The sequence below is a fragment of the Rhinopithecus bieti genome, unplaced genomic scaffold (genome assembly GCF_001698545.2).
Source record: "Rhinopithecus bieti isolate Rb0 unplaced genomic scaffold, ASM169854v2 scaffold_15296, whole genome shotgun sequence".
Lineage (NCBI taxonomy): Eukaryota > Metazoa > Chordata > Mammalia > Primates > Cercopithecidae > Rhinopithecus > Rhinopithecus bieti.
The window spans coordinates 3,828,726-3,841,658 of NW_016809075.1; the positions used below are offsets into that span (position 1 = coordinate 3,828,726).

The 12,933-nt window shown below is 43.6% G+C and overlaps 1 protein-coding gene across 1 annotated transcript; it reads left to right on the top strand.

Moving 5' to 3' along the window:
* The first annotated feature begins 7,769 nt into the window (after positions 1-7,769).
* On the top strand, positions 7,770-11,370 carry LOC108539619 (zinc finger protein 709-like). The gene is made up of 4 exons (XM_017888446.1): positions 7,770-7,858; positions 8,338-8,464; positions 8,665-8,725; positions 9,767-11,370. Exons 2-4 carry the CDS (start codon positions 8,431-8,433, stop codon positions 11,166-11,168), a joined length of 1,497 nt encoding a protein of 498 aa, XP_017743935.1. The 5' UTR covers positions 7,770-7,858; positions 8,338-8,430; the 3' UTR covers positions 11,169-11,370.
* The last annotated feature ends 1,563 nt before the right edge of the window (positions 11,371-12,933 follow it).

Genomic DNA, 12,933 nt, shown 5'->3' on the forward strand with positions numbered 1-12,933 from the left:
TGGGTATCCCATCAAATGTAATGAAGGTGTCCCGATAGAGGAGTTACTGGATATAAAATAGAGCAGAAATCCCCGTGCCTCTCCTTAGCCGTCATAACTATTGTGTTGGCTAAATCATTCTTGGTTGTATTATAGAACAAATTGTCTTAAAATATCACATAGGGCCAGGTGCAGTGACTCACGCCTGTAATCCCAGCACTTTGGGAGGCCAAGGTGGGTGGATTGCTTGAGCCCAGGAGTTCAAGACCAGCCTGGGCAGCATCGTGGAACCCTGTATTTGTAAAAATACAAAAATTAGCTGCGTGTAGTGGCGCAAACTAGTCCTGGCTTTGGGAGGCTGAGGTAGGAGGGTAGCTTGGGCCTGGGAGGTTGAGGCTGCAGTGAGCTGTGACTGTGCCACTGCACTCCAGCCTGGGTGATAAGGTGAGACAACAGCCCTTAAAAATCCCACAGTGACCAAGGAAGCTCTGAACCAGTGGGTTATTTGTTTATTTACTTAGACAGAGTGTTGCTCTGTCACCCAGGCTGGAGTGCAGTGGCGGGATCTCAGCTCACTGCAACCTCCGCCTCCCAAGTTTAAGCAATTTTCCTGCCTCAGCCTCCCGAGTAGTTGGGATTACAGGCACTCGCCACCACACCCAGCTAATTCTTGTGTTTTTTGTAGAGATGGGGTTTTGCCTTGTTGGCCAGGCTGGTCTCAAACTCCTGGCCTCAAGTGATTCACCTGCCTCAGCCTCCCAGGGTGTTAGAATTACAGGAATGAGCCACTGCACCCAGCCATAAATTTAAATTAAGTCTTTGGCAGTTACAAATTAGATTGACAAAATGGGACCCCATGGAACTTACTCCCCAATTAAATTAGTTAATATGACTCAATGTAAATTGAACTGGGCCTGGAAGGATTGACAGCCATTATACAAAACCATTAATACAAAATGGTTATATGGTTGTAGTGAAGGGGCAGCTATCCCCAGTGCTGCCTTTTTTTTTCTTTTTTGACAAGATCTCACTCTGTTGCCCAGGCTGGAATCCAGTGATGCAATCACAGCTCACTGCAGCCTCCAACACCTGGACTCAAGCATCCTCCTGCATCAGCCTCCTGAGATGCTGGGACCAGAGGTGCGCCCCCATGCTCAGCTAATTTTTTTTTTTTTTTTTGGAGAGATGAGATCTCACAATATTGCCCAGGCTGGTGTTGAACTCCTGGCCTCAAGCAGTCCTCCTACCTCAGCCTCCCAAAGTGCTGGGATTATGGACATGAGCCACTGCATTTGGCTGAGTGTTTCTCCAGTTAACAGTCTAATTTGGCCTGGCCTGTTTTTTTTGTTTGTTTGTTTGAGATAGGGTCTTGCTCTGTTGCCCAGGCTGGAGTGCAGTGGCGCGGTCTTGGCTCACTGCAACCTCCACCAGCCGGGTTCAAGTGATTCTTCTGCCTTGGCCTCCCGAGTAGCTGGGATGACAGGCATGCACCACAACACTCAGCTAAATCTTTTTTTTTTTTTTGAGACAGTTTAGCTGCTGTTGCTGGGGCTGGAGTGCAGTGGCGTGATCTTGGCTCACTGCAACCTCCACCTTCCAGTTTCAAATGATTCTCCTGCCTCAGCCTCCCACGTAGCTGGGATTACAGGCACCCGCCACCACGCCTGGTTAAGTTTTTATTTTTAGTAGAGTCAGAGTTTCACCATGTTGGCCAGGCCACTCTTGACCTCCTGACCTTGTGATCCACCTGCCTTGGCCTTCCAAAGTGCTGGGATTATAGGCATGAGCCCCCATGCCCAGCCAATTTTTGTATTTTTTTAAGTAAAGACAGGATTTCACCATGTGGGCCAGGCTGGTCTCGAACTCCTGACTCAGGTGGATCCACCCTCCTCAGCCTCCCGAAGTGTTGGGATTATAGGTGTGAGCCACTGCACCCAGCCTAATTTGGCTTGTTCTTAAATCTGGTTGCCTCAAAGTGGATTACTGCAATTTACTGCTGTGATCCCAACCTAATGAGCCCCTACACCCAATATCCAACATGAGGGAAATTACTGACTCTGTCCAGCGAACAAGTGGTAGGTATTCTGGTGTCACAGATTTGTATAGGTTCTATTCAGTCTCTATTTCAAGAGACTCTTAGCTGCAGTTTACCTTCACCTTTGAAGGGATTTGGTCCACCTTTATCTGGTTTCTTTTCATGGAACCTCAGTAGCCCTGCTATTGCAGTCTTTGCCAGCAAGATCTAAATTTTATGTACCTTTCTCCAGGAGCACAGGTATGGCATTACATTAAAGTCATTGCTGGCCAGGCACAGTGGCTCATGCCTGTAATCCCATACCTGTGGGAGGCTGAGGTGGGAAGATCACTCAAGGTCAGGAATTTGAGACCAGCCTGGCCAACATGGCAAAAACCTGTCTCTACTTTAAAATATGCAAAAATTAGTCCGGTGTGGTGGTGAGCGCCTATAATCCCAGCTACTTGGGAGGCTGAGGCACAAGAATCACTTGAACCTGGGAGGCAGAGGTGTAGTGAGCCAAGATTGTGCCACTGCACTCCAGCCTGGGTGACAGAGCAAGACTCCATCTCAAGAAAAAAAAAAAAGTAATTGCTCTCTGGGAACAGTCATTTGACATTCATTCAGGACATACAAATATTGAAAGAAAAGAGCTTACAAAAAGTGGAAGGGCCATTGCCCCATCTAGAATGTAAGACGCACTGACACCTTGGCTAAATTCCAGAAAATTATGTAGTAAGCAGAGGACTCGCATCCTCTGTGACATAGTGAAGAAATAGCGTGTTTTTTTGTTTGGTTTTGTTTGAGACAGGGTCTGTCACCCAGGCTGGAGTGCAGTGGTGCGATCTTGGTTCACCGCAATCTCCGCCTCCCAGGCTCAAGTGATTCCCATGCCTCAGCCTCCCCAGTAGCTGGGATTACAGGCGTGCACCACCATGCCTCGCTAATTTTTTTGTAGTTTTAGCAGAGGCGAGGTTTCACTATGTTGGCCAGGCTAAGAAATAGCTATTGACTGTCTCACCATCACAATATCTTTTAGAGTCTTCTATTCTTTGTTCTGGAGGCAACATAATCCTGTGCACAAATTTTAATTAAATCCAATTAATGCTGTGACTTGCAGGTTAGCCCACCTTGAATGGGTATTTCTACTACAGAGGCTTCTAGACCGTTCAAACTGCCATGCAATTAATGCCCTCAGACTCCCTTACTATGTAGGCTTTTTTTTTTTTGAGATGGAGTTTCGCTCTTGTTGCCCAGGCTGGCGTGCAATGGTATGATCTCGGCTCACTGCAACCTCTGCCTCCCAGGTTCAAGCAATTCTCCTGCCTCTGCCTCCTGAGTAGCTGGGATTACAGGTGTGCACCACCACGTCTGGCTAATTTTGTATTTTTAGTAGAGACAGGGTTTCTCCATGTTGAGGCTGGTCTCGAACTCCTGACCTCAGGTGATCTGCCCACCTCGGTCTCCCAAAGTGCTGGAATTACAGGCGTGAGCCACCGCGCCTGGCCAGACTATGTAGGCTTTAGCAACCCCTACTTGTGGCCCCTGTAGGTAGCCAGATGGTCATAAGTTGTCCACAGGCTTCTGATGCAAGCCCACACTATGTGCCAGTACCATGTTGAACAGAAATGCTGCATGAGGGGACTCCCTTGCCTTGTTCTTCATCTTACTGGGAAAGCATTTTGTTTTTCACTCTTAAGTATGATGTTAGCTGTAAGTTTCTTGTAGATGTTCTTTCTTAAGAAGTAGTAGTTTCTCTCTATTCCTAGTTTGCTATCATAAATGGAAGTCGTACTTTGCCAAATGCTTTCTCATTTTCATTATCCTCCCTTTCATTTGTGATATTAGTAATTTCTATCCTCTTTGTTTTCCTCAGTTAGCTTGACTAGATTTTTATCAATTTTATTCATCTTTTCAAAGAGCGGGCTTTGGTTTTTATTTTTTTTTTTATTTCTTGCAGTTTCACTATTTGAAAAAATTTCTTTTCTTTTGCTTACTATGGTTTTAATTTGCTTTTTCTAATTTCCTAAAGCACATGCTTAATTGATTATATATTTTTCTTTCTTTCTAGTGTATCTGTTCAGTAGCATATTTGTCCTCTATGTACTCCTTTTTTTGCTGTGTCCCACACAAAGGGGTGTGTGTGTGTGTGTGTTTTGAGTTGGAGTCTGACTCTGTCACCCAGGCTGGAGTTCAGTGGCACGATCTTGGCTCACGGCGACCTCTGCCTCCCAGGTTCAAGCGATTCTCATGCCTCAGCCTCCCAAGTAGCTGGGATTACAGGCGTGCGCCACCATGCCTGGCTTATTTTTTTTGTATTTTTAGTAGAGACAGAGTTTTGCCATGTTGCCCAGGCTGGTCTCAAACTCCTGACCTCAAGTGATCCACCCACCTCAGCCTCCCAAAGTGCTGGGATTATAGGCATGAGCCACCGCGCCCAGCCCCTACAAAGTTTAATAAGCTGTATTGTCATTCGTTTATTTTTTATTTATTATTATTATTATTTTTTTGAGATGGAGTCTCTATTGCCCAGGCTGGAGTGCAGGCTGGAGCACAGTGGTGCGATCATGGCTCACTGCAACCTCCACTTCCTGGGTTCAAGCAATTCCTCTGCCTCAGCCTCCCAACTAGCTGAGATTACAGGTGCACGCCACCATTGCTGTCTGATTTTTTTGTATTTTCAGTAGAGACAGGGTTTCACCATGTTGGCCATACTGGTCTTGAACTCCGCCCATCTTGGCCTGCCAAAGTGCTGGGATTGCAGGCGTGAGCCACTGTACTCGGCCTGTCCTTCCTATTTTTTTTTGCCTACTGGATCTCTTAATTACTGGTAGGAGGGTGTTGAAATCTCAACCATAGTCATGGATTCATGTATTTCTCCTTGTAGTCGTATCACATTTTGCCTTGTGCATTTTGCAATTTTTTTGTTATGCACATACACGCTAAATATTACACATAGATTCTCTGTGTCCTCTTAGAGAATCAACACCTTGGGCGGGTGCAGTGACTCACGCCTGTAATCCCAGCACTTTGGGAGGCCAAGGCGAGTGGATCACCTGAGGTCAGGAGTTTGAGACCAGCCTGGCCAACATGACAAAACCCTGTCTCTACTAAAAATACAAACATTAGCCAGGTATGGTGGTGCGCGCCTGTAATCCCAGCTACTCAGGAGGCTGAGGCAGGAGAATCACTTGAACTTGAGAGGCAGAGGTTGCAGTGAGCTGAGACCATACCTCTGCACTCCAGCCTGGTCAACAACATGACTCCGTCTTAAAAAACAAAAACAAAAACTGCCGAGTGCAGTAGCTTACACCTGTAATCCCAGCACTTTGGGAGGCCGAGGCAGGCACATCACCTGAGGTCAGGAGTTTGAGACCAGCTGACCAATGTAAAGTGAAACCCTGTCTCTACTAAAAAATAAAAAATTAGCTGGGTGTGGTGGCATACACCCATAGTCCCAGCTACTTGGGAAGCTGAGGCAGGAGAATCGCTTCAACCCAGGAGGTAGAGGTTGCAGTGAGCCAAGATCATGCCACCACATTCCAGCCTGGGAGACAGAGCGAGTCTCCGTCTCTCAAAAAAAAAAAAAAAAAAAAAAAAGTTTCTTGTAGACAACATATAATTAGGTAGGTAGTTTTCTTGTAAATAACATACTTTTTAATTTTCTTTGTGACTTCTGTGTTTGACTGTTTACCTTACCTGATTTCATTTATTTCCCTCTCTTAACATATTGATTATGCTTTTTTTTTTTTTTTAAACTATTGTAATGGTTACCCTTGAGTTTTCAGTATACAACTATCCTAAGCCCTCTTTCTGGCAATCTTAGGCCACTTCACTGGGTGCTTAAGTAACTCTTAATAGAGTATTCCCAATTCCTCCCTCCCTTATAACAATGCTGTTACTCATTTTACTTGTCCATAAACTGTACTTATATGTTGTAGCTATTGTTACTTTGAACAACCTGTTACCTGTCACATTGAGAATGAGAAAATGATTTTACCTCCACTTATGCCTTCTCTATTGCAGTACCTTTCTTTGTCATTTACCTTCTTTCTGGTGAATTCAACATTTCTTGCAAAGCGGGTGTACTGGTGACAGATTCCCTCAATTTTTGTCTCAGAAAGTACTATGGACTCATTTGAAGGGTAATTTTGCTTGATACAGATGGTTTTCTTTTTTTCTTTTTCTTTTTTTGAGACGGAGTCTCGCTGTGTCGCCCAGGCTGGAGTGCAGTGGCTGGATCTCGGCTCACTGCAAGCTCCTCCTCCCGGGTTCACGCCATTCTCCTGCCTCAGCCTCCCAAGTAGCTGGGACTACAGGCGCCCGCCACCTCACCCAGCTAGTTTTTTGCATTTTTTAGTAGAGACGGGGTTTCACTGTGTTAGCCAGGCTGGTCTCAATCTCCTGACCTCGTGATCCGCCCGTCTCGCCCTCCCAAAGTGCTGGGATTACAGGCTTGAGCCACCACGCCCAGCGATACAGATGTTTTTCTTTCAGAACTTTAAATATTTCACTCTACTCTACTTTCTCCTTGTATGGTTTCTGAGAAGAAGTTCAATTTAACTCTTATCCCTCTTCTCTAGAGTGACTGGGGAATCACTTCCTTCTTAAATTGGAGAAAGGGCATTTTATGTTCTTTTGGAAGAAACCTCTGCTGAGAACATTTTATACATTTTATAATCATGTGTAAATTCATCATTTCATTGTGGACTGTAACGCACTTTATTGTAAATTGCAAATCTTTTTTCCTTTTTCTTCTTTTTTTTTGAGACCGAGTTTCATTCTTACTGCCCAGGCTGGAGTGCACTGGTGCGATCTAGGCTCACTGCAACCTCCGCCTCCCGGGTTCAAGCAATTCTCCTGCCTCAGCCTCCCAAGTAGCTGGGATTACAGGCATGCGCCACCACGCCTGGCTAATTTTGTATTTTTAGTAGAGACAGGGTTTCTCCATGTTGGTCAGGCTGGTCTCGAACTCCTGACCTCAGGTGATCTGCCCGCCTTGGCCGCCCAAAGTGCTGGGATTACAGGCTTGAGCCACCGTGCCCGGCCTGTAAATTGCAAATCTTAACCTGTTCCTCAAGGTCAGCAAGGCCCAAGGTTAACTGTAATGGTTCTGCTGGAAAGAGCTCTTTTGGCACTTTGCCATCTCAGGATGGCATGCCTGAGCTTTAACTTCCCAGTAACTTAATAACTCCATGAAATGGGACAATAAGTCTCTGATAAATATTAACACAAGTGAAAATAAACACTTCTCTCGGGTGGAGTGAAGTGGTGTGATCTCAGCTCACTGCAACCTCTGCCTCCCAAGCTCAAGCGATTCTCAGGCCTCAGCCTCCTAAGTAGCTGGGATTAGAGATGTGCACCACTACACCCAGCTAATTTTTTTTTTTTTTTTTGAGACAGAGCCTTGCTCTGTCACCCAGGCTGGAGTGCAATGGCACCATGTCGGCTCACTGCACCCTCCACCTCCCAGGTTCAAGCAATTCTCCTGCCTCAGGCTCCTGAGTAGCTGGGATTATAGGCATGTACCACCACACCCACCTAATTTTGTATTTTTAGTAGAGACGGGGTTTCACCATTTTAGCCAGACTGGTCTTGAACTCCCAACCTCAGGTGATCCACCTGCCTCAGCCTCCCAAAGTGTTGGGATTACAGGTGTGAGCCACCGAGATGGGGTTTCACCATGTTGCCCAGGCTGGTCTCGAACTCCTGAGCTCAGTCTGCCTGCCTCGGCCTCCCAAAGTGCTAGGATTACAGGTGTGAGCCATCGTGCCCAGCCAACTTCTCCAAAAGAAATATTTTGATTGAATTGGCTGGATCTGACTACCTTGAATATCCTTGAGGACCTCAGGACAATATGGTCAGGTAAATATTGTTGCAAGTTTGATTTCCACGTGTTTCTTGTTCTCATGTTTAGCGATGGGAATAGTAGAAAAAGCTTCTAGTTCTTCAGTGTGCTTTTATTCATTCACACATTATCCAGAGTTGACCCTGTGTCTCATGGAATGTTGAGTGATGTGATGTATAAGAAGATGAGTTTTTCTCACAAAGAATCGATGGTCTTAAAATGGAATTTTTTTGTACAGCAGTTCTCTCACTTCTCCAAAGTGCTCTGGGTCCTGCCATTGGAAAGCAGTATGCTTGTGATCACAGTGAAAAGTGTAGAAATAATTTTCATGTGTTCATAAATTAGGGAGTGTGGCCAAAGAGAGTTCGGACAACAAATTCATAGAATAAATCTCTGGAGATCACAGAATCATCGTGAACATCTTATGACTTGAGTATAGTTGCCCAGTGCTGTCAGTCTCACCCATTCTCCTTTACACACATTTGGAATGTTTTAGGATTCGGTGACCTTTGAAGATGTGGCTGTGAACTTCACCCAGGAGGAGTGGGCTTTGCTGGATCCTTCACAGAAAAAACTCTACAGAGATGTGATGTGGGAAACCTTCAGGAATCTGGCCTCTATAGGTAAAAATGAAATCATTCTATCATGTTCTTGAATGAATTAGAGAATATATTTTTCTTGGATATCAATGCTATTCCAAGATGTGGAATGTGAAAAGGCAAAATTCTTTTGTAAATCAGGCAGGTCACAGATGGACCTAGAATCTAATAATTTTTCTGTAATTCCTAATAACTTATGATAATTTTCTGGGTCTGCATTTCAGGAACAAAACAAAAAGAATGGAACACTGAAGAGCGGTACAAAAGCCAGGGGAGAAATCTCAGGTGAGTCACACTCAGAGAAGAAAGCAGCAGTATTCTAGGAGAAAATCTTAGTATGTCATTAAATTTGATAATTAAGGAAACATAAGCCGAGCCTCAAATGTATCTGTTCTTAGAAAATATTAACCCAGCTGGCGCGGTGGCTCACGCCTGTAATCCCAGCACTTTGGGAGGCTGAGGTGGCCAGATCACCTGAGGTTGGGAGTTCAAGACCAGCCTGACCAACATGGAGAAACCTCATCTCTACTAAAAATACAAAATTAGCCGGGCATGGTAGCACATGCCTGTAATCCCAGCTACTCAGGAGGCTGAGGCAGGAGAATCACTTTAACCCAGGAGGCAGAGGCTGCAGTGAGCCGAGGTCACGCCATTGCATTCCAGCCTGGGCAACAAGAGTGAAGTTTCATCTCAAAAAAAAAAAAAAAAAAAAAAAAGAAAATATTAACCCAAAGTGCTTTCTTAAATATGACATAGATGTTCAGTGTTTGAAAAATAGTTCACTTGGAAACAGTATTAAGAAACCCATATATGGTCCGGGCGCAGTGGCTCACGCCTATAATCCCAGCACTTTGGAAGGCCGAGGTGGGTGGATCATGAGGTCAGGAGTTCAAGACCAGCCTGGGCAACATAGTAAAACCCCATCTTTACTGAAAATACAAAAAGTAGCCGGGTGCAATGGCAGGTGCCTGTAATCCCTGCTACTCAGGAGGCTGAGGCAGAAGAATCACTTGAACCCGGGTGGCAGAGGTTGCAGTGAGCCAAGATTGCACCATTGCACTCCAGCCTGGGTGACAGAGTGAGACTTGTCTCAAAAAAAAAAAAAAAAAAGAAACCTATATATGAATATCACTGTTTTCATAACAGCTATGTTTGAGCCCGCTTGCAGAGTCACAGCATTCAATACATTCACTTCACAAGCAATTCAGACAGGACAAAAAAATCTATACTTTCCCTGAAAGTGGAAAAAATAGTTATTCTAGTATCAGTTAATAAAGAGAACATCTTTAATAAATGGACTATTAATGTGCTGCTCATTTTTTACAGAAATCATATGGTAGAGAGACTCTGTGAAAGTAAAGAAGGTAGTCATGGTGAAGAAGGTTTCAGCCAGATTCCAAATCTCAGTCTGAACAAGAAAACTCCTTCTGGAGGAAAGCTTTGGGAAAGCAGTGTATGTGGAAAAGTCTTGAGCCATCATTCATCCCTTAACAGACACAACAGATCTTACACCAGACACAAACTGTATAAGTGTCGGGAATATGGAGAGAAGCCGTATAAATGTAAAAAATGTGGGAAACCCTTCAGTTATCTGCAGTCTTTTAAAAAGCATAAGAGAGCACACAGTGCAAGGATAGTCTACACATGTAAGGCCTGTGGGAAAGCCTTCAGTTGTCAGCGTTCTTTCCAAATACATGGAAGGACTCACACTGGAGATAAACCCTATCAATGTAAAGAATGTGGAAAAGCATTCCGATATCACCAGTCCGCTCAAAGACATGAAAAGGCTCATACTGGAGAGAAACCCTACAAATGTAAGGAATGTGGGAAACCCTTCATTTACCGCCATTCTGCTCGAGCACATGAAAGGAATCACACTGTACAGAAACGCTATGAATGTAAACAATGTGGAAAAACCTACATATCTTCTGTAGGTTTTCAAGCACATGAAAGAACTCACACTGGAGAAAAACCCTATGTATGTAAAAAATGTGGAAAAGTGTTCGTGTATCACAACTCTGCTCAAAGACATGAAAAGACCCATACTGGAGAGAAACCCTACAAATGTAAGGAATGTGGGAAAGCCTTCAGTTATCACTGTACTGCCCAAAAGCATGAAAGGAATCACACGGCACAGAAACACTATGAATGTAAACTGTGTGGGAAAACTTACTTGTCTCCTTTAGGCTTTCAAGCACATGAAAGTACTCACACTGGAGATAAACCCTTTGAATGTAAAAAATGTGGAAAAACATTTAGATACTACTACTCAGCTCAGAGACATGAAAGGACTCATACTGGAGAGAAACCCTACAAATGTAGGGAATGTGGGAAAGCCTTTTATTGTTGCAGTTCTGCCCGAAGACATGAAAGGATGCACACTGCAAAGAAACAGTATGAATGTAAAAAATGTGGGAAAACATACATTACTCTTGCAGGTTTCCAGATCCATGAAAGAACCCACACGGGAGAGAAACCTTACGAATGTAAACAGTGTGGGAAAGCCTTCAGTAGTTCCAGTTATATTCATATACATGAAAGAATTCATACTGGAGAGAAACCCTATGAATGTAAAGAATGTGGAAAACCCTTCAGTTTTCTTACAGGCTTTCGAGTACACATGAGAATGCACACTGGAGAGAAACCTTATAAATGTAAGGATTGTGGCAACGCCTTCATTTGGCGTGCATCCTTACAATACCATGTGAAGAAAGTGCACACTGAATAGAAACTATAAATGTAAAATATCAAAAGTTTTGCAATTTTAACGATTTTCAAAGTTGATATGAAAGTTCATACTGGAGAGTAGTTGCATGAATGTAAGTAATACAGGAAAGCCTGATATAACTTAATTCAGGTATAATGCTCCAGAAAATTCATGCCATGAAAAAATTTTATAAATGTATTTATCAGTGTCATGTCCCTTTTGATTCTAGTTTTAATATATTTTATTTTAAAATATTTTTATATATGTGTGTATATGTGTATATATTTGTAGAGACAGGCAACATTATCTTGCCCAGGCTGATCGCCAACTCCCTGACCTCAATAATCCTCCCACCTCAGCCCCACAAAGTGCTGGGATTATAGGCATGAGCCACCACACTGAGCCAGTTTTTTGTTTGTTTGTTTGTTTTGAGATGGGTCTTGCCATGTTGCCCAGGCTGGCCTTGGACTTCTAGGCTCATGAGATCCTCCCACCTCAGCTTCCTGAGCAGCTGGGACTACAGGTGTGTGCTGCCTTGCCTGGCTTAGTGCCACATTCTTAAAGTGGATCTCTGGACTGTGGGTTCCTACTTATTTTCATAAATGAACACTGAGGTGAGATTATTCTGTAAATGCTCTTTAAGAAATAGTGCAGAGGTGTAATTGGTAGTGTTTTTTCCTTAAGTCAGTTAATAACATTTTTTCTCTTCATAGTTCTGTAAGTAAGGAAGGGGCCATTGAAAAATGACAGTTTGGTACTGGGAGTTTCCTACTGACATCTTATGGCAGGTACTGGCTTTCCCTTATCCATTATGTATATATTCCACCTTCCTCAGGAGAAAATCTTTCTTCGTTTTTATTAGAAGAGCCATATTTTATTTCCCTTGCTAATGAATAGTGGGCCGTTATAAAATATAGTCTTATCTAAATTATTTCCACATTTTACTCTTTCTGGGCAAGATATGGATGGTGGACTTTGAATTAAGAAGGGAGATCTGTGATAGGACGGCACAATCTAGGTTGGAGGTGTCCCTCTTAGATTGTGTTATGTCATTATGGGTAACGTGAACTAAGTTTTCTAGAATCTATTCCCTTTTGGATTTTATGTTGGAATTCAGCAGTAGTCTAACTGACATGAAAGTTGGAAGGCAGAACTGAAGAAGGCATTAGTCAGGTTTTGGACCCATCTACATGGAGACAGACAGATGCACAGGGACAAATGAGGGCTTGCAGGAAAATCCAAACCGCAAATGGATCTTTGATGTGAAGGTTGTGGAGACATCTGTGGAACCCGACCCCTCTGAGAAAACAAGTAGACGGTGATGTTTTAAACTCTTGATTGTCAGGACAAAGTATCAGGAAAACAGGCAGGAGGCCGGTGTCCATGCAGTCCCCTTGCAGCCTTCTTAAGTTCTGCCTCCCAACTTTCATGTCATTTGGCTATTGGTGAATTCTAACATGGAAACAAAAAGAGAAAAGATTCTAGAAAATTGTTAACATTACCCGTATCACCATAATCCACCAGGCAACTAATTAAAACTGTCATGGTTGAGGGTATTTTCTGTTGTTCTGACTACCCTCATCTCTAGATTATATTCAAATAAGATCTAATTTGCATAGTAAACACCTCATTCTGTTAATACTGGTAATAACTGTGTTCCTGATTTCCCCGTGACAGCTACAATGATAAAGTCACACAGAACAACATGGGGGCTTGTTCCTCTGTTGTGTTGTGCAGTAACTGCTCTGACGCAGTCTCTGTGAGAACAAATGTCTTAGGTCAGGCA

Excerpts from the sequence above, each read along its gene's own strand:
- LOC108539619 (XM_017888446.1), top strand. The coding sequence starts at position 8,431 with ATGTGGGAAACCTTCAGGAATCTGGCCTCTATAG. Across the intron at positions 8,465-8,664 it reads CAGGAATCTGGCCTCTATAG|GAACAAAACAAAAAGAATGG; the intron begins GTAAAAATGAAA and ends TCTGCATTTCAG. Across the intron at positions 8,726-9,766 it reads AGCCAGGGGAGAAATCTCAG|AAATCATATGGTAGAGAGAC; the intron begins GTGAGTCACACT and ends CATTTTTTACAG.